Source organism: Platalea leucorodia (assembly GCF_965183815.1).
Source record: "Platalea leucorodia genome assembly, chromosome: 4".
Taxonomy (NCBI): Eukaryota; Metazoa; Chordata; class Aves; order Pelecaniformes; family Threskiornithidae; genus Platalea; species Platalea leucorodia.
Window position 1 is genome coordinate 45,016,383 of NC_138826.1, and position 21,988 is coordinate 45,038,370.

General features: G+C 42.2%; 1 protein-coding gene across 1 annotated transcript; it reads right to left on the reverse strand.

Annotated features, from left to right (window-relative positions):
• Positions 1-1,217: 1,217 nt before the first annotated feature.
• On the reverse strand, positions 1,218-19,188 carry LOC309589007 (DBH-like monooxygenase protein 2; the record flags this gene model as incomplete). The annotated part of the gene is given in 13 exon segments (XM_082308842.1): positions 1,218-1,440; positions 1,596-1,627; positions 1,736-1,858; positions 2,871-2,930; positions 3,147-3,243; positions 6,898-6,989; positions 8,800-8,966; positions 9,751-9,787; positions 9,791-9,853; positions 10,806-10,973; positions 12,199-12,282; positions 15,829-15,975; positions 19,024-19,188. Coding segments are annotated over 13 exon segments (1,458 nt in total).
• Positions 19,189-21,988: the final 2,800 nt, after the last annotated feature.

Genomic DNA, 21,988 nt, shown 5'->3' on the forward strand with positions numbered 1-21,988 from the left:
AGTGAGCAAATACATATAGTAGCCCATCTATGAAAGCTCTGGATTTAATAATTAAGCAGGAGCTATTGAAGAGATGACTGTATTCCTGTCTTTACTGCATTATAGTACATTGCTTTTCTGGTTTAAAATAAACTATACTAGAAAGTATTTTTTATGAAAATAAAATAAATGCCAATGCTAGTTGAACCTATTTCTTCCAAAGGGAGATAATTTTCTACTATGTAAATATCCCCTCATGTTCAGGGCCATCAGATCTGGAATACCCTGCTACCAGGTGGTAATCACAGAGACTTCTTCAGCGGGCCAGTGATCTGTTCTGGTATTCTGCCCCTCACTTCCCGTACTCAGAGGCCAAGATAAGCCAAGAAAACACCAGCTGTGTGAGAGAAAGAAGAGGAAGCGAAGCAGTTTCTTTGGTGGTTGATGATTCAGGAGTGCACACTGCGGTCAAAGGTCTTCAGTGGCCCTCAGACCTGACAGTGAGAGGTGTCCAGAAATATTGTGACAGGCAGCCCGCTCTGGAATACTAATGTCTCTGATTAGACCACTCTCGTTTCTCTGGAGTTCCTGGGGATCGAAGGAAAAAGGGAAAAATAAAATTACATGATCTGTTTTTAAGTTGGGACCAACATGACTCTGGCATAACACTGCAAGATTTGGATGCATTTTAGTCAGTTTTCTTACTGTCTGAATGTGTAACTAGCCATCTCAGAGAAAGTCACGACATGGGTCTCCCCTCTGACAGCAGAGAAGCTCTCTGAGAGAGGAGAAGAAGATGGAATTTTGATCCTTTCTCAATTTAAGAGATTTTTTTCCCCTAATTTACCTCTAAGATGAGTAGGTACCAGACTGATGCACTGAAATGCAGACAGATAAGTAAGAGCCAGGAAGCTGTGTCCCATGTATGTGGATTTTCTGGATCATCCTAACTCCCTTTGTATGCACGTTGTCTGAGGGACCTTCAGCACTATTTTAGTGCTCATTCTGTCAAAAATGCACTGCCATGGCATTACCCCCTAGGCACTGTTATATTATCAAGACACAAGAGTGTTTTTTCTCTTTGGAGAAGAATTTTTATCTTTTTAAGTTCAAAGTTAAGTGGTAACTAAATACATCTTGGACAGTTACTTGCAACTGCAGCCTAAGAGACAGGACTTCATAATTCAGGTAATCCCTTTCAGTTCCTATAGCCATGGATAAGCTGTGAATAGCTGGTGTTACCCAAGGTGTTGTGTGTTGGCTCTGTCTCTCAGCTGTGCTTTCTCTCGGAACATCAGAGATGAATCCATTTCCCCAACCACAAATTGCTCAGAAGGGGGACTTACATTAATGGTTTTAATCATGACTACTTGATCTGCCTCCTTGGCTGCTTTCTCTGCAATTTTGACAGTCTCATTGTCCCAGTCAACAAAGTCCATGTCCATCATTCCATCCACTGCACTGGGGAGAGAGTAAGGGGCAATGGGGAGGTGGAGAAAGCAAACAATTAGAAGATGAGGAAGGAGGAAAAAAGAAAGGAAGGAGAAAACAAGATAAAGGAGAAGATCGTTCAAGTAGCACAGTTGATATAGATTCCTGCAACAAGGGAGCTCAACTTGAGAGATCCAGATACATGGCTCTTTCTTCCCTATCAGCAACATTTCATTTTCAGTATCTTTTCCTTTTGCCATTCTTCATAGCTACATTTTGCTCTGCTACCTCCAGAAACATGTTGACTCAGGACTCATTCTGAGGCCTCCTGGTTGAGTACATGTGCAATATACAAAGTATCAGGGTAGCCCATACAACTGGAGATGTTGTTATGAGGGTAGTAGAAGAGGAACCTGAGACACATCTCATTCATGGTGCTTGGCCCACCCTGCAAAGACACAAGGGTGACTCAGAGGTCTGCTGATACACAACGAGGAGACTATTTCTCCTCTGGAAAGCACTCTTGTTCACAGCTCATGCAGATCCTGTCTGGTGAAAAAAAAAAAAAAATTAATTTGTTTGTCTGAGAGTTAGAAATAAAGAAACTAAGTATCCTCATAAGAGTCTGATAAATAGGCTGCTCTGTGGTTTTCTAACATAAATCTACTTATTCTCTCCTTCAGAAAGACTACTATATTTGCATTTCAGTCTACAAGATCCCCAAATCGGAAACTTTGGAAAGTTCAACTAAAACATTCAGGGAATTAACCGAGTGTGACATCCAGATCAGAATTTTTCAGTTGATCCCTACATTTGGAATGGGCCCAATCAAATCAAACGGTGTTGCTCTCTGTGAATATACAGTCTGTAATCCTCTTCAGGTCAAATCTCAGTTTCTTGTGCACATTTCTAAGTGCAATGTCATTAACTCCCCTGCACAGCATATGCTTTAAAAGAAGTATGACAATAATTGTTTACATGCTAAGTTCTGCAAAACTGACGCCTGGTCTGAATAAGAGGAACTAAAAAGTATGTCTGCATATTTTGAGAAGTCCAAATCAGACCCAGCTGCCAGATTACATCATTTTCTGTATTTGACTTCTGCCTGTCCACTAAATCCAAGTGTTAAATGATTGAAAACTAAATCAGCTGCAAGTTTTGTTACTTGCACTTGACGTTTTGGACAAGAATTATCTTGTATAGTTTTAAGACGCAAGATAGCTTCAGGATCTGTTCATAAGCCTATAGTAAGAAGGTCTTGCTGGAGAGGTACTCTCCAGCCATGGAGCAACTGTGCAAGGCATGCCTCAGTATGTCTATGATATTGTGTCTGACACAAGAAGTTTTGGCCAGGGACATATTTGCTTGGGGAAGAGAGATATGTCTGCCCAAAAGATTTTAATGGTGCTAAACTAATTTTAAAAGCCATGGAAGATTTGTAGGTAGAAAAACAAACTTACAAAAGTAATCCCTGACCGATCCAGTGTCTGAAAGTTGCATTCGACCAGGATCTCATCCCCCTAGGGAACACAGTAGGTCACGCTGTCAGAGCCGTACAGGCAAAGCACGCAAAACAACCACTCGCAATATGGGGAACCAGGAAACTGTGTGAAAACAATGGGCCACAGCCTGAGGTGGAATGAAGGACAGAATACGTCAAGGTGCTCTGACATCTCTGGTGCTTGTCACCTCCCCAGCCTGCCTGCCCACAGCTACGTCCCAGGGGAGGAATGTACTGGTTTGATTATGAGGATTTCCTTCATGTCCTGAATCTCCTGCAGTCTGAAGTCATACTTATTGTCCTCACAGATGATCCCCAGCTGCTCACCATTCCTGGGGAAGACAAATGAGGGGAGAAAGTTATAATGTTTCCAGGGAGGGGTGTGAAATAACCGATTCCTGAATGAAATAAACAGAGCTGAGAAAAAGCCCCTCCAGAAATCATGCCTGATCTCTTTTGTACCATAACTCACAGAACATATTTTCAGCGACAGTTGGTCTCAAACATACACTTGAACTTTCTCACCCAACCCTCTTTGGTCTGGAGCCCAAATATGGACTTTTTGCATTTTAGTAATTCTTGTGTCTTGAAAGTTTCACCTTTCAGATGACAGTCTGGGATCTCAGAAGTAAGAGGCCCAATACTTGCATTACAAAACATTGTCCTAAATAAAAAGACTCTCTGACCCTAGCAAAGTAGAGTTGGCAGGCTCTTTAGGACTTCCTTTGCAGATGTAGAAGTATCACATGTGAATTCTTCCTTGCTATTTCTACAGTGCTTTGTGATATTGCTTCTTAGGTGGTCTCTGAGCACTGCTTCTCCATCCATGTTATAGGTCCTTAGGTCTTGCTAAGTACCTCCACAGTGCACACTGCAAGATGCATCAAGGCACCCAGCCCACAAATCCTTGTAGTGCTCATGGCCAGGCTGTCCCTGCAGCTGTCGCACACCCTGCTTGCTTGTTGTAGGCCTGCTTTGTGACCGCTGGCAGCTCTGAGCAGGTGAACTGGTAGGCTCACACCACTGTCCAGCTACACCTTATAGCAAAATGGGTTCAGGAGGGAGGGACCTGTCTTGGAGGCCAGGCAAGAAAGAAGGTGCTCTGTCATGTGACAGATGGTTCATGTATACCATGCAACTTGCATAAAAAGCAGGAGACAAAAACTATTGCTATTGTCTGGAACAAAATAACTCTGGCTAAGTCACTCATACTGGCTATGTGTGTCTTTCGGCCTATGCTGGGGTATTCTGGAATTAACACCTAAAAAGAAGACAGACCTGCCCCTAAATTGCTATCAAAGATACCAGTCTGCTAATTGGACAAGTGACTAAGAACAACATAGTTATCCTACGTGTTACAGGGGAAATCCCAGAAAAAAAAAGTCACTCCAGCTGCTAAATCATCTCTATTCAGAAGGTGTTTCAGACACTTGACCTTCTGCTCTGGAGCCTCTGCTTGAGATGGCTTCAGGGCATGGTCCTTGCATGAAAAAGTCTGTAAATGTCCTTTCTGAGATATACGCTCATCCTAAGTAAATTGAATTGTTGCCTTAGTCCTCTTTAGACTGACCTCAATTGATTCCTAGCAAAGAGGCAGAACCTTCCATTTTCTTCTGAAGCCTAAGGAAAACTCTCCTGATTATATCACTCCCTGCTACTTGGAGCAGGCACTTGGAAGGTGCTAGCTAGTGAGACGGAGGAAGGCTCACTCTTCTTCTCTTGCTGTCTAGCATAGAAATCCAAGTGTCAGGCCAGTTTGGGCTGGAAATCACTAGCATTGAAACTGAGGGTTGGCTTTGAAGCCAATAGGCTTTATTGATATCTGCTTTGCTCCTTTACCAAGAGGGAACCACGTTTGCCAGCTATAATGTGCTACTCTTGAGAGAGAGAAACAGGCATAATTGGGGTGCAGACATATTCACAATGCACCTTTCAAGTTACAAAATGCCCATTTATTTAGTTTAGTTATAGCAGACCAAGTTTGTTTCCTAAGGTTCTTAATAAGTTTTCCCCTGCTTTTGCCACGTCACAGTTAGGCTGCAGAGGCTGCTAGGGGAGTATTTTGCAGATACTAGTGGCCAGAGAAGGGAAAATACTCATCAAACAATTGTGTTAGTCCCAGTTTTCTGAGGTTGCTTTTGAAGGATCTTCTAGTCACTTCCTTCGGCTGGGGCTGCACGGCTAGAAGGCGCGTCCCCTGGGTGGTGGATAGGGGATCCCTCTCTGGAGGGTGCACCGGATAAAATTGAAGAAGGTGCCGCGAACCAACGCAGCCTAAGGGAAGGCCACCCTGACAGAAAAACCACTGGCCCTCCAAGTCATGGGGGTTGGGCAGGAGGCCAACTACCTCCTCCCGGAAAAAAAATAAAAAGTTGCAGAAATGACAAGCATCAACTTGGAGATGGAGAAAATCAGTAATGAAGTGAGGAGGAGGAGATGGAACTGGATCAGTCATGTCTTGAGGAAAAAACCAACAGAAGACTGCGCTGTGGCCCTTGGGACTCCAGAGCACGCAGCCGCAGACCGATCGAAGTGGAAGAATGATGTTCGCGCCTTGTGTGCCTCCTGGCACTGAGAGAATTCAGATTCAGATTCAGATTCTAGTCACTTGGCCCCATTCCTTGGGGAGTAGGTAGAGAGGTGCAGGGCCAGGGTGTTTAAACCGTGTTTGATTGTAGGGTGGCATTGGTGTTTAAGGATAACTGAGGAAGGCCATCTTCAAGGGCAGATGTGCTACCTTGGAACAACCTAGATTCTTCTGAATGATATTTCATATGTGTGCTTAGAAGCCAAACTAGACAACATCTGCCCTGCTCATAACTCAGCTTTGCATTGATTGTGAGGGGGTCAGGCACTCCTGTCTTCCACAGCTTGCCTACAGCACAGTTCAGGTTCCCTGCATACCTACATGATCAACTCAGTATGTGTAGAGTTTCTGCAGAGTGAATCAGCATGTGAGGCAGTTTGTGAGACAGTGCAGGGTCTGGGGATTTGGCGCTAGAGCACAACCATCTAAGGCAATGCCGAAGTTTCCCCCTGCCATTCCAGATGGGACTCAGCATATCCCAGAGCATGCGCCAGCAATACCATGTAGACAGGCAGGGAACTTGATCTTGAAGGTGTCACAGTGAGCACTCCAAGATTAGAGTGTCGCGACAACATCTTGGGCTACACTCATATTACTAAATATCATAAGGTTGCGCATTGTTCTCTGGCTCACTGGCACCGACTAAATGTCTGCCTCCCTGTAACTGCAGTGTGGTGCTTGACTCATGTTGGGTTATTCTGAAATTAGAAACCTAAGGAGGAGATAGGCCTTATACCTATACTGCAAAGCACTTGGACCTCTGTGATGCCTCTTTGGCCTAAAGCACAGTTGGGTTTTAGTTCTGGGTTTTGTTTGTTTTTTTTTTTTCAAATTTTAAGTGGCTGAAGTGATGTTCAAATGCTATGCTGCAGAGCATGATTTGCTATTTTCATAGCTTGAAACTGAGAATTCATGCTTCATGGGCTGAGGTGTGATCACAGAGTGCATAGGGGTTTTGAAGTTTTTAGTGTGGGAGGATGGTGAAGGAAACCAAACCCAGTGTAGTTTTGCCCATGTAGCCATGGGAACTGGTACATACAATCCCCAAAACTGTGCCTGTGTAGCCTCAGTGTGAGTCTGGTTAGCAGGATCAAGCTATGCAAGGGCAATGTCTAGCAGCTAACTAGTGTGGATGAGCAGCAGTCCAGTGCTTGAGCTCACTGCCTGTGCCTGTTTTATTTAACAGGAGGCACAGTTCCAGTCTCATACTCTCTGCTCAGCTGACCCTTCTTTCCCGAGGAGCTAGTTCTTTGTACTAGAATTCAGACACTGCAGAGTCTCTTGCACTGACAGACAGATGGAGACTAACCTGGGAACATCATTCTGATCCACTCTAGTCCAAGAGGCAGGGACCAATCCTGTGGCATGGGCAGCAATATTGTGAGTTTGCTTCTCTTACCGGTATTGAGCAGCTTTCACTCCTCTGCCAGACAGATGGGTGTGAAGCAAGTAAGCAAAGACATGCAGATCTGGAACCAGCATCCCATTCATCTGCAGTTCAAAATGAAGTAGGTCAGAGCCTGGCAGTAAGAGCTTAGCACTGCATTTCAGGACTGCCCATGAAGTCAAAAGCTTGATGGAACTCACATAATTGTCAGCTTAACATCTTTTTTTAAAAGGGAGGTTTAAGCCCATTTCCTCATGTAAGTCACTACTGATTGAAAGGTTGCTCTGGTGAGCCTTTCTGAAAATTGCTCTTCTGGGTTTAGGTACTGTGGCATAGTTGTCTGAGTTTGTGATATTTCATGCTGGGTACTGTAAGCATACCTTGCTATCAGCTATGTAAAAATCTAAGACAAGATACAGGAGAGGTAATAAGTTAAACATGCAGATACATGAACTCTAAGAAAGTGCAGATAATAGAAAGACTAAAAGCAGAAATCGTAAGACACTGATCAATGGGCCATTAAAAGAACCATCAAAATGTAAACTTTGAAAGGTTCAAAGAAAGTCTTTGAAAATTGATGAAAAGAAGAAAAACGAGATTACCTTAGGCCTCATAAGAGGGAGCAAATTTATGTGTTGTTAGAGGGAAATTGTGGGACTGTGTAAAACTTACAGGATGTTCTAAGTGGATTGTGGGAATGTGCAAAATTTATTGTGGGATGCTTAGGGAAGAGGTCAAAGGTAGGGAAAGAGAGGAACAAACATGGGAAAATGGAGAGAGGAAGAGGAGAGTCTAGCTGTACTTGAGCAGACTGCCAGTCAGTCTGTGTGTCTGACCAAACCTGGTACCTGATTGCTGCAATCTAGACTATCTTATTAAACTCTGTTCGTAATTATTTTCTGTGTGAGTGTGCTCTCTATACTGTGTATATGTGCGTGCCTGTGGTTTTGGGGTGGGATGATGCACTAGGGAACGTCAAGCTAGAAAACCCAAGGTCCAGGCCACAGACTGCGTAAAAGGGCCCTGGATCCGTGCACAGATGCTGAAAGGACTTATGGTCTGGACTAGAAATCAGAGGGACCAACAAATATGATTACATATGGGAGCTGAGTGAGCATGCTTATGGTTATATTCCTCTAGTGAACTTTAAGCCTGATTAGTCGGAAAGGAGGAAGAAGCTTGGGTCATTTGTGTTGTCCATGCTTGCGTGGGCCTTGTTCATGCCTGCAAAGGTACTGTACTCTTGTCTGTGTTGATCTGTTTGTGGCCAGCTGAGTCTGCTGTCTGAGTGTATGTGTGTTTGGGTGGGGTGGGGGTGTCTATATCTTCGGAGTTTGCCCCCAGCCTTAGCACCTGCTGGGCCTGGGAAAGGAGAAAGTGGCAACCTCACATCTAGTGGTCCTGGAGGGACATGTGAATCCCCTGGATCCCACAGTCCACCAGAGCTGATTATTGTTAGCAGCCTCTTGGCTGTGATTTGAGGGATGTTAGACCTCCACTCTAGAGGTATCTTCTTGACCTGAGAGAGAGCACCACATCCTCCCAGCCTAGTACCTGCCTTCCTACACCAGTACCACACACCTATGGCAGGACAAAGGCTTCTTGCACGTGGTGGAGCAAACTTGGGAAGTCACTACATACCCTTGGGTTTTGTTTCCCTTTCACTTAGATGGGGTGAATGGGTATTCGAGCCATGGTTCTGACATGCTTACACAGCTCTGCTAATGCTCTTGGGCCAAATCTTGGGTCTCTGCTGAGCAGTTTTATTGGAATACATATTCATTTTGCAACACACAGAAATGGAGGCTAAGATGGCACCCTGCACCAAATGGCTTTTGGACATGTCTAGAGCAAGATGGAAACCCAAAGTGGGAAAGATCAAGGAAGATTTTTTATGGCTTTCCCCACACTCACTTCATCAAACTGGCTGGAATTGCAAAGGCCATAAGATCTGTAGGATTCTGCTCCAGGAGGAATGAAATGCACAGGGAAAGTGAAGGTGCCTGTTTGCAGAACCCCCACGTCGTATTTCCATAGCTCCAGAGTATAGTAGATTCTTACCCTTGAGCTGTCGATCAACCCTGTAAAAGAAAACTGACCACTCCTTCAGCAATGACTGCAGAAACAACAGAAGCAGGGCCTGAAGCAACAACACATATAGTGTCTCTTTCCCAGTCACGGGTTGGGAGAAGGCACAGGTTAACAGGAAGGCCTAAGCCTTCCACCCTACCCCTGTGGTATGGTCCACTGTAATGTACAGCCTCAAAGTCATGCAAGGTGCACAGATCTTCTCTCATAGTGCATCTGGATACAGCCCTGCTTATAGTCTCAGATGATTCCCATAAAATCACTCCACACTTTTGTTTCCTCTTCTGTAAAATGATAGCAAATACCGTGGTGGCATTCTTCATCACCTGTCGTAGTGATTGCGTGCTGGAGGTCATGGTAGAAGCCTGAGGTGGTATTATTAGGCTCTCAGGACTTCATCCTGACCCTTGGTACACCTATTTCTTCCAGAGCCACTCTGTCCCTTCCTACTCTGCTCGTTTTTCCCATGATGCCCACATTTCCCTGACGTTTTCCCTAATACTCCTGCTAGTATCATAGCAGGAAGATGTGCTCAGCTTTTTCAATGGTAAGATGTGTCTTATCTAAGCAGATATAACTACCTATGTTTTTAAAGTTTGTTTAAGTTCTTCCTGAATGGGAGCCCAGTCCAGTTTCTTCTTACTGTCCTGAAGGCTGTACTGAGCAACATATGGACGTGTTTCATACAGAAGCTGGTTTCTAATAGGTGTGTAGGTGAGGTGTGAGGCTTCCATCCTGAGGCTGTTCTTTGTCAGGCAACTGCTCAGCATTACCCACCTGGTAACAAATCAAAATTGCTGTAATGGATTTCTAGTCAGACGTACTGAGGATCCCAAGGTGTCCCTATGGTAACTGCAGCTTCATCTGGAAATTGATAAGACTTGTGGAAAGAGGAAGAGGAGGAATAAAGTTATACGAAGTAGGTAGTTTTTAACTCTTCTCTGTTGTTTCTTGATTGAAAATGTACAAAAATAAAGTTTTTATTTTCTTGCATCTCTGAATACTTATTTAGACATTGTTAGAAATCAAAATGTTGTGGAAAATTCTGCTAATTCCATTTCTTTTCTTTCTGAATCAGAACAAGGAAGAATTTTCAAAATTTATTTTTCATTTAACCTTTTGATTGGTTTCATTTTTATACTATATTTAATAGAAAATAGTTATAGTATGGGTATACTCTTGCAGCAACTTTCATATCAGTATTGGCACTGCACAATATAAAATCTGAATAAAATTAGTATAAGGGTTTTGCCTAAAACTTATTGCCTTCCTCTCTTCATCCCCATGTACATGCATACTATAGAAATACAAAATAAATTTTGCTCTGAAAGACAAAGGGACCATCACAAGATAGATGCTAAAATTTGTGTAGCACTGACTAGTAACTAGGCCACTCAGCCAGAAGCACCAATTTCACTGAACTTTTAATTTTACTCTGCTGAAAAAGAGGCAGAGCCAGTAGAAAAAAAAAAAAAAAACAGAAAGTAGTTGCAGTACTTTCTGTTACGCAAGACTAGCACAAGTAGAATTTTGTGAAATTAATGGCAACGTTATCAAAAGGTCAGAATGAAAGCTTTCCTATGTGACATATAAAATTTGTTTAATGCGGGTATGATAATAACATACACACATACACAGAGTATCGACAACTATGTAGAAATCACCAGCATCACCTGATGCAGCAGAAGTAGAGTCAAGTGGGGACAGTATGAGGAAACGGCCCCAGTTTGGTTGGCCCCGCAGGACTGTGGGGTCTTACTGGACAAGCTGACAACAAGGGTACTGCTGTTCATAATAAGAAATGGGGAAGAGAATGAGCCCTGCAGACTCACCTCTCCTCCAACAGCCCAGCCCACAAGCACCTGAGAGCACAGGGCAAAATCTGGATTGGCTCCATAGCAATCATCTATGCCACTGGGTAACACACTGGCATTGCCACAGGCATAAACAAGAATGTGGTGAACCAAGGTTATGTTGTGGCGTGTTATTACAGGTTCGAACTGTAACCAAGAGAAAGAGTGAAAAAAAGTTATTGTCAACCCTAAAATGTTTCTTTTTCAGGCAGCCAGAAAGAGCAGTTAACCATAGCTTAGGCAAAGAGATATAATCTGATTCTCAAAATGGATGGTAAACTGGATGATGATTTGTCTACTCATTTCGGTATGCACCCAGCAGAGTCCATTTTTCCAGAAAGGATTTGGATCTTCCTCTAAAGCGCCTCCCCTTAATCAGAATCACAGGGGTGTCTATTTGTCATAGAATCACAGAATCATAGAATCTATTTGACCTGTTACACTGGGCAGTGCGATTCCAGACTAGAAATGTAAATAGTTTACCTCATACACCATTTTCTTGGCTGCAAAGCAAGATAAGGGACCTTGATCTCAGGTTCACTATAATTCACTGCTCCCTCAGTTGTGCCAAAAGTACTATGATCAAAATAGTTTAAAATAAACCCCACAAATAACCTGGATCTGTTATTATTAATCACTGAACTTTTTAACAGCACTGATTAAATCAGGCCTCAAAATCCTGATGTTACCACAAGAACTAACTAAAGCTCATGAGTTTGTTCTGTAGGATTACCTGTCAAATTCTGTTTTCCAGTCCATGGAAATTCTTCCATATGAAATTTTGCCTTATGCCATTGCAGTGGAACATCTGTTTTTAAACCTTCAAAACCCACAAAACTAAGAGGGGTTGCTTGACCTTGAAAAAAAGTTATCTTAATCTGAGAAGTAAGCTAGGCTTGCTTTGGAAAGTTCCTGTTTCTTTTCTTTGTTCTTCTTTTTTGCATATTGCATCTTGAAAGTAGGACTGCTAAAATATTAGTTTTGCTTTTTATACAAATATTCTTAGCAATTTCCAAGAACAAAAGCAAAATTCCTTTCAAATATAGAAGATTCTGGAGGATCCTTTGCTCTCAAAGATACCAATAGGTAACATGGCCTGAACTCACTACGCTGAGACATCAGGCTTGTAGCAAGGTTTCTTCGGGTGTGATGTACATAAAGACAGAGGTACTTCCAAAGCTAGAAACAAGACAGAGCTTATCTCCACACAAGCCGGACAAATTAGCTGGCTCATCCCAATACCAGTGAAGAACAGATGGAATGCTCCCAAATTTATACTAAAATGCTGCAAAGGACAGACTTGTACTCATGATTGAAGGAGCAAGTCTGTCCTGTCCTGTTTTTTCCCCATTAATACAGCCTGCAAGTTTACCTTGTAGATATGGTGTTTCTGCTTGACCATGGGCAGTGGGATGAAGGTACAGGCATACTTGGTTTCTTCAACTGGAACAGCAAACTGGAAAAGAAACAGACACGAGTCACCTGAAGGTTCCCCTGGCAACTCAATAATGCGCACAGGGAACTGGAGAAGCCAAAGGGAGGCAGTGCAAGGAGAACGAGATCCAGAAGTGGAGGGGGCAGGAATGATGATGCATTTAGCAAACATCTGGTTGGTTTTTTGTTGCAATGAGTGAGAGGATTAAAGGGTCAAGAAGATGAAACTCTATTCTGGTGAAGGACAAACACATTTGTCAGCTCTACCAGGTCTTAAATTCTTTTTCTTTCAGATTTTTTCTGTATTTTTCCGAAAGGGATTTGCATTACTAATTTGCCTATTGTAACATGCACTGAGCATAGGAAACGTCCATTCTGTTCAATCAACATTTTTAATTGCCTGTTTTCTGGAGTCACAAGCAGAACACATGATAGCACTAATCCCACAAATCTTTACATAAAAATAGTGCCCTTCTTTACTATGGAATATTGCCCACGCTGATCAGCAGATGCTGCTGTCTTGAGTGAGTGCTGACTGCGTGGGCTGATGCTGTTAAAGAAGGAAGGTGTTAATGCAATAACACACTGAGCTGATACTTTTGGGCTCCATTTGACAAGGATGGCGCATGTACCACGACGTGATGCTAATGGGGGCCTCCAGCTCTCCTGGTAAATCCTTATATCTGACACTGAGATGCTGCATAAGTTAATACTGGAGGCAGCGCACGCAGTAGTGCGCATTGCATTTTCTGAGCTCTTAGCCAGACTTGTCACAAAGCATTTAAATGTATTGCCATTATTTCTCTTCTCTGTGATATTGTGTAGTTCCCACAAAACTAAGATGGGAATCAGTAAATATCTTCAGTATATTATAGATATTTTTCTATGGGTCTACATGGATGTGACAATAGACCTGTATACATACATGCCCAAGTTAATAGTGATATTGCGATTCAATAGCACCACAACCTGTGTTTGACTAGAGTCAAGGGAACAGGATACACCTTACAGCATTTTCCTAAACTATAAGCGCTTTACCCTCCTGTCGTGGTTTAACCCGAGCTGGCAACTGAGCCCCACGCAGCCGCTCGCTCACTCCCCCACCGGTGGGACGGGGGAGAGGGTCGGAAGAGCAAAAGGAGAAAGCTCGTGGGTTGAGATAAGAACAGTTTAATAACTAAAGTAAAATAAAAATAGAACAGTAGTAATAATAATAATAGCAATAATAATAATAACAAGTAATAATAGTACAATAGTAATACAAAGCAAGTGATAACTCTACAATTGGTCACCACCCGCCGACCGATGCCCAGTCCATCCCCCAAGCGGCGATTGTTACCCCTCCCCCGGCCAACTCCCCCAGTTTATATACTGAGCATGACGTCACATGGTATGGAATAGCCCCTTGGCCAGTCTGGGTCAGCTGTCCTGGCTGTGCCCCCTCCCAGCTTCTTGTGCACCCGGCAGAGCATGGGCAGCTGAAAAGTCCTCTACCACGGTGAGCACCACTTAGCAACTACTTAGCAAGAACAAAACGTCAGTGTATCCTCGACATTGTTCTCATCCTAAACCCAAAACACAGCCCCATACCAGCTACCAAGAAGAAAATTAACTCTATCCCAGCTGAAACCAGGACACCTCCACGCAGCAAGTCTTCCCTTCCCACTTCATTCCTACTCTCGCCAGCTCTATTTGCATGTTTCCAAGATCAGTCATGTCCATTATTTGACCTGGGCAATCCAAACCTCCAGCATGGGCATGATCAATTTTGCAAAAAAGGGTAGAAGAAGGGGAGATTTTTTAACATGCCAAGTAAAGCTCTTGTCCAGTACTTACATTATCCAGCCTCAGGTCATAGGTGAAGAATATTTTGGGGTTAGTTGAGTCAGATGGGCCTCTGTACCTCATCAAGAAAAGAGACTTGGAAAATCTTTGGCCTTTAAAGAATTGGACTGTGTCATCAGCACCAAAGGCAGTAACGAGGCGTGCTGTGTCCATCTGTAATGGGAGTGTTTCATTGGAAAGTCTCCTTCATTCCTTCCCATCAACCACACACACAGGTATTCACCCCACATCACATGCCTCATAGCGCTACACGTATTAAAATGCAATCCACATACTAACCATGTGCAATTAAAAGTAATCTAAAATAATATAACTGTATTTGGTACGTACCCAGACACTCAGACAATACGCCAGAACACACAATAGACAATAAGCAGTTTAACACACAAGATTTGTCTTGTCCAGACAGAGAAATGATTTTTTTTTTTTTCCCAAAAGAGGGTGCTGGCTAGAAAAGACCCTAGGAAAGCTGTACCCACTGTCATTTCACATGCATTATTGAAACATGTATGGATTTAAAGTGTTGGTATGTGAAATAAAAGAAAGCTGGAAAAGAGCTGTAAGGGATTTGATAAGATTTCAGAACCTGCATCATTTTATGTTTAAATGTTTAGATGCTGAGTGTCTGGATACTGTTCTAGCTATGGGAGCTGTACAGTGGTGCTAAAGATCAGATTTTCAGATCTTTGCGTATCCTAGAGAAAGCAGGTGCAGTTCATTTATCTGTATACACTGTTAATGCACTTTGGGCAATTTTTATAAAGGATTACTAGGGCACTTACACAAAAAGATAACAAAACTAGTCCTCTGATTCCCCATTAGCAGCTACTGTTGAGCATGAATGCAATCAATGATCTGCCTGCATCTGCCCCAGCATGTGGCGGCAGCAGTAGCCACTGAACTCTCTAGGTTAATCCCATTCAGAATGGGATTATATTTCTTTCAATTAGTAAAGGTCATTAAGAAGGTTTGTGACTACAAAGACATCTATCCAGTCAATTGCACATGTATTTGAACTCTGGAAAAATGGTGAATGTACACCTAATTCTGGACAAACATTTTTGAGTGGGCTAAACCTTAGATAATGCTAATTTGTCCAGAGGTCCCTCAAGTAAAGGTGAAATGGTGTAAACAGTGTATATGTATGCAGAGTTCTGAAACTGTGTGCATTAACGTGCTTGCGACTTTGGCAAAGCATATTTTTGAAAACTGACTTAAAATACCGATTTGGATTGGCCAAGTTTTTAATGTCAGTCCATACCAGTATGAAGCTCTTCCAAGAGAGAAGGACTGAAATTATCAAAACGTTCTGAATTTTCTAAATATAATTCTTACCGAAATACTGCCTTATACTAGGCAAATAAAAACTTTATCTCCCGTACTAGATTGGGTTTTTTATATGTGGCAAATGAGAGAGAGAGAGGGAAATGAGCAAAATTTTGAAGAGCTGTGTTCAAGCTTAAGAAAATGTTGAGATTTATATCATCTTCCCTATTCTTTGATGGAAAACATTGTAGAAAACATCAAATACATAAATACAGTGCCCTTGAAATGGGCATTATAAATGTGGCCATATGGTCCCATATTTTTCTGTATATTCCTGTTATTGCACTGTTGTAAGAAAAACCTGCCATTCTCAGATCTGATCCTGGGGATCTGGGAATACAGTGGGACATGAGAGCAGGTTTGTCTGGGATGTTGCTTGAGCAGTCCCCTTTCTTACTGTGATATCGAGGTGATTTGGGTCACATGTCCGGAGGTGGCGTTTGAACAGCATGGTGGTGGAGGTCTCATTCTCTGTCACGGACAGCAGTTGGTACTCCTGGCTCTCATCTTCCTCAAGGGTTGCCTCATCTACCACATGACAATCCTGGAAAAGGAACAGTGGTCAAAAGCATAAAGAGAAGAGACGAACTTCCTATGGTCTGAGAAGTCATGTTTCCAAGCACCACTGGTGGGACCTCAGTAATTATGAAAACATTTCGTTCTCCAAAAAGCTCCTCTGCTTTCACTGATGATTTCCACAAACCAATTGAAGTGAACTCACATCCAGTCCCTGCTATATCCAGCTGCTCAGGGAAAGAGCAGCCCCTGGGTTCCATCACCCAGAGGATGGCCTGGATAGAACGGATCCTAAAGGATCTTCCCTGCTCCCTGAGTGACCTGCTGCACGCTGGGGCATTTTAGCACATCTGGCTCAACCACACAGGGTGGGAAGTAAAATAAGCCCTGGTGAAAAACAGAGGTAGTTCAAAAGTAAAATATTTTGGGCATATCAAAACTTCAACTTTAACTCTTAGGTTTTCCATACCAGCTGGAATCTGGGCCTTATTGTGGATGCTAAGCTCTCCTAGAAACTACAAGCTAACCAATAGCTTTAGCAGCATAGGCATAGCGAAAAAGACAAATAATGCATGAATGAGGTCATCAAATGCAATTGTTACTCGGTAAAAAGGCACAGAAACATGAGGCAGAGTTTGAAAAGCATCTAAATGTCTAATTACTGTAGAAATCTCACTGGGAACAGAATGGGCCACAATAACTGCTGCTATGAAAATACGAGGTGAAAAGGTGGGACTACACACACAGCTACGGAAAGAGAAAAAGGTTAAAAAGGAGTAAAGCTCCAAGCTGACTGACTGGGATAGCATCATATTTTTTGTGGCAAAGGAGCTCAAATGACCAGAAATGAGAAGTCAGCGGATGAAAATCTCTCAAAGAGAAACCTGAAACATAATAAAGCAAATGTCTCCCTAATGTACAGCTGTTAAGTGCTACATTGAAAAGTTTTGCTGTAGTACTCAACTTTGGAGGGATAAAAGAGAAGAGAAAAATTTTGCCAGACAACAGTCTGGTCAAGGAAGAATATTTTTATGTGAAATCCTTCCTGGTATTTTTTCCTCCTATCTCTGTTCCTTTAAGTGATTATTTCAAAAGCTGCTTACAGCTTTTGCTAAATTTCCCAGTATCTCCTCTAATATCCCTTCTTCTTCTTGAATTTATCCATGGATTTGGAATTTCAGAATACTCTGAGCAATTTTTCTCTAACCCAAATGCTCCCATTTACAGAGGGACATATCATACAATACAATAAATACATACGTACAATAAATACAGCTTTTGTTTTCCTAGTGTTTTGAAATACATGTTGCACTCATTAAAAGATCAAAATTCAAAGATAAGTAGTCTGCAAATGAGCTACTTTGAAATAAATAAAATACTTAAAATTAAATATACCTTATGAAAGAGGAAGGCAGTAAGCAGCTGGAAAAAAATTGGCAACTTTGTGAAAACAAGCCTTTTGGGTAAGTTTTTCACCCATTGGACATTACTTAGATAATGACTTGTTATGGTTGTAGTAAAGAGGAAAATTAAAACAAAACCCAAGGATGTATGAGAGAGAGGGTTAGAAGGAAGAACACAAATGGAAAACCTCACTTAAACTCCATTTACAGTAACTAGCATGTTTTTCCTTCAAACTGTCTGTTCCACAGGTTCAGTGGGTGTGATATACAGCCTACTGAGCAAATGTGGATTTTTGTGGTCATTAATGTGTTTGATTACTGGAATGTCTCCAGACCTAAATAGTTGGGAGATATTTTCTGATATGTAAAGAAGTTGAAAAAACCCAAAACTTTTCTAGAACAAAAATTATTTTTAACATAAACAAAGAGTTTCAGCTACCAATGCAGAAAAACTTTGAAAATGTTAAATATCTCTTCTGAAAATAATGGAATATTTAATATTTTTGAAACCAAACACTTCAGTTTTTCCTTTCAGGATGTTCTTTTAGGAGAAAATAAATGCTTCGGATTTATCCCAAATTACTTTGTAAAAAATCATTATAAAAAAGTGAAGAACAAATGTTTCTTCTAAATTGATCACAATTTTTTCCCTGTCATCATTCACAGCCAAAATTTCCCTGTCTGTGGCACAATCACAATGAGATTTCAAAACTGGGTATTACAAAAGTGGTTTTGCAAACAACTAATAATGTAAGTAAGGCTAGCTACCCCACCCCCTCCAAAGTTCACCCATTTTAGACAAGCACCAAGACATATTTAATGCAAAACACATTTTACTGTTGTATGAAAAGGGAACTGAAAACACCTGAACAAAACAAGATCATTGTGACTGGCAAAGACTTCACCAGTGTAAACTCTTTTGCTTTCTGTATCTGGATAACATTAAACTATCTGTTTCTCTTTCATGATTAAAACAAAACAAAACAAAACAAAACAAAACAAAACAAAACAAAATAACAGCCTGTTTTTTTTTTTTTTTATTTAGCACCCTCAGTGGCATTTTGTTCCTTTAAACTCCAACTGTTTTAACATCAGGCATCTATCCTTAGTGGCTACCTTTACATTTAAGACCATTGTAAGACATTTAAGACCAACAGGAAGAAGCAACCTTTGGAGGTGAACACATGTCTTTACTCACTACAGAGGAAACCAAGTAAAGTAACCTTTGAAGAGCTTCAATGACGGAAAACGTGGGAGTTTCGCATCTGACTCCTGCCTCAGCTGACCTCTGGTTTGGATGAATCAGAACTTACACTCCCAGCAGCCTCTTCCAGCTTCATGGTAGGTGGTTGCTTCTGTCATATCTAATCTGTTCTAGCTGTGGTTTTGACTTGCAGGTGGGATCAGTTTATTTGCTTAATAAACATAACCTAGTGCCATCTGGGATACCATAGGGTGTATCAGGTAGCTGTTATGGGGCTAGCAGGCATGACACAGGACTTGCAGAAGACCTGGGCTCTCCTGGACTGTCAGTCTGAGGCCATGCCAACTAAGGATCTCAAATGGCCTTGGACATCTATCTTTAGCCAGTTGAGTCCATATGCTTTCAAGCCAATATACTTGGAACATGACCCTTGGCAAAGGGGGATGCAGAGGAAGTCTTTTCAACTTACAGCAAAGTAGATGCTGCCATTTGGGAAGACACCTCCTATCACGATGTCAGATCCAGGCAACTCTCCATGAGGGCTGAATCCAAATGCCACCCAGCCAGTTGTATGGACCTGCAGCTCAAATGTCATCAGCTCCTGTTCTTCATGGTCCCAGCGGAAGTAGACCATGTTTGAAGGATCCAGGAAGATGGAGAAACGCAGCAGTGTAGGTGCAGGCTGACCAGAACAAAAGCAGGGGAGGAACAAGAGGAAGAGCATACCCTTGATTCTTGAGAAGAGAACTGCCATCATCAACAGGACCACTGCAGTTTCGGGGTCTTGCTGATACCTTGGGCAGCTATTCTGCTATGAGAGGTCCAGTTTATATAGAAGGGCATGAGGCTGGGCCTATTGCCAGAAAGGAGGAGTGGAAACCAACTGTTCTATATCCAGTTTAACATGTAGGAAAGATCAACACTTTACATAATATGTCTGGCACCCTGCCGCAGTGAAACTGTACTAGGCCATCCCATATACCTCTTAAAACATTTTTAAGAGCTATTTAGTACCACACAACCAAAAAAAGCAACAAAGTGCTTTACCCAGTACTCCTCAGGGTGGGTGAATTCTGGCTCTCCTCACCAAGGAAAAGGGGCTCTTCTGACTAACTTGCCTTTCTGTTGCAAATGCTGAAATGAACCCTGACTATGCCATCCTATTAACTGGTGTGATGATTATTGGCAAGTTTGTTGGGAATGGGCTGGTAAGTCTTAGTGCCACGGCTTATCAGAGGAAGCTACTGTGGCACATAAAAAGGGGCTCCTGGATGGTAGTGGAATAGCAGAATAAGAAAAATGCCTCTGCTCCATTCACTATACCTTGGTGGGAATGAGTGGAAGGAGAGGAGGGCACCATCTGTTGCACTGCCTAAGACCTTCAGTGTAATGATATGAAAAACAAAGAGCCTCAGCAGGTTTCCAACTGGTTCTGCCAGGAAGTGCCTTGTGCGTCTCATCTCCAATTTGCCCAGTTGCATAATCCACTAGAAAACATAGCCTGGGTCTGTGGATTTTGAAGGATGTGGTAGCTTATTCGTATTTACTTTGGAAACATTTGCTAGGAAAGCCTAGAAAAGCCTATTTGTATTAATCTGCTGAGACAAGTACTTGCAGAACAGATGACTAGCAGAGAAGGAGAGATATCTAATCTGATCTTCAGGGACAGGACTTAAACAGATCAAATTCCATACAGATTGCTTCAATCCCAGGTTACTTGATTGACAGTCCTGCTGTAGACAGCAAGTATATTTGTGGTTTCTTTTGTGAATTATGTAATACAGTGCCAACATTTTACATTTTCTCTGCTCCAGAGAGGCCCAAGACACTGTTCTAGAGACACTAGGCAGAGCTGAGGGATATGGTAATGCAAAGTGAGTATTTCAAGGCACAAGGATATCAAAACCGGGGGACTTCAGCCCCTCTGTGGGGAGAACAAAAGACAGAGTTAACGATGAAGGGGGAAGGAAAAAAGGGAAGGGAATCTGCATGGCTGCATTAGGGTGCCTTGCAGAGCTGCTGGTGTGTGAAATTTTCACTGTTGCTAGTTCTCCACTCTTTTAAGCAGAAAATCCCTTTCTCATATGGAAAGGAGCATGAGATTAGGGAATGCAACTGAGACACTGTTGGAAGACATTACTATCCTGGGATTATGAGGAGGGATGGTTTAGCTGTGTGACAAAGATTAGAATTGCATGGTTTCTTTGATGGAGCAGGATGTGGTGTTTGCATGCCATTGCCAAGGGGCATGGGAGGAGATATCCAGGAACAGGAAGATACCACAGATTGGCAGTGAGCAACATGCCAAAGAAGATTATAAAATTACAGATGACCTGAGTAGAGGAGAGAAGATAAAACACCTTCCTTTAGAAAACTAAGTCCTCATAGAGGAACCAAGAGTGAAAAGAAAGGAGGGTCAGAACCATGGGGTGCAACAGCACTTTTGAGGATCTGCCTCGTGTGGCAGACAGAGACACACAGAAAGAAGAGGAAAGCAGTGATGTTTTCTCTTTGGGGATTACAATGATGTACAACAAACTCGGGAGATGAAGAAGAATGAAAGTGTTATGCCCTGTACTCTTTTGAAACGACCCTGAAGACTGCACTGCTGAAACCCTTTGCTGGCAGCACACATGTCCCTGACACTCAGCTCAACAACTCCCTGTTGCAGTGCAGGGTAGAAAGCATAGGATTCCTGTTACAACCAGTTGAAGCAATGTCAGTATTTCATTTCACAATATTTGACCTTCTGTTGAGGTTATTTAACACCTTTGCTTGTTCTTTTAGGCCAATTTTTAACAAAATACTGCATTTTACAAAAAAAAAAAAAAAGTGACAGAGTCTTGTTTTGGAAATGTGGAAAGAAATGCAACCTTCATCTCAAAGACTGCCAGCTGTTAAAATTGGATATCCAGTCAAAAGGATTTATTTAGGTTGCCTTCATGATCAGTGGTAGAGGGAACCTAGACTAACTTAGACCAAACAACTGTTTTTTAAATTACTTAAGTGACGTGGAATGAATCCAAAATGCAACATTTCTATACCCTTTAAATTTCTTCTCATTTTTTTTAGTATAAAGCTAATCACTCATTTCGATACATTCAGTTCTAATACCCCCAAAACCAAACTTAGTGTGAAAAACTTCAAAATCTTGCTAAAGATTAGCTATGAGACTTTTAGGGAAGGATTGAATTTGAGCGTAACATGCCTAGGTATATAGAGGTCTGAACATATACAGGTGCATCCCTATTCATAAGCTGTCACAGGAGCCCTGAATTAGGAGACCTAATTCAGTTGCCCACACGTAGGTGTCTAGTTCCATTTGAGATACCCGCTTGTACGTCACCTGGCCTCACCTGCTGCTCCAGGAGGGCACAGGTTTCCTACCATACCTCTCTCATCTCTGTCAGCTCTGTGTGGCTATCTTCAGTCAC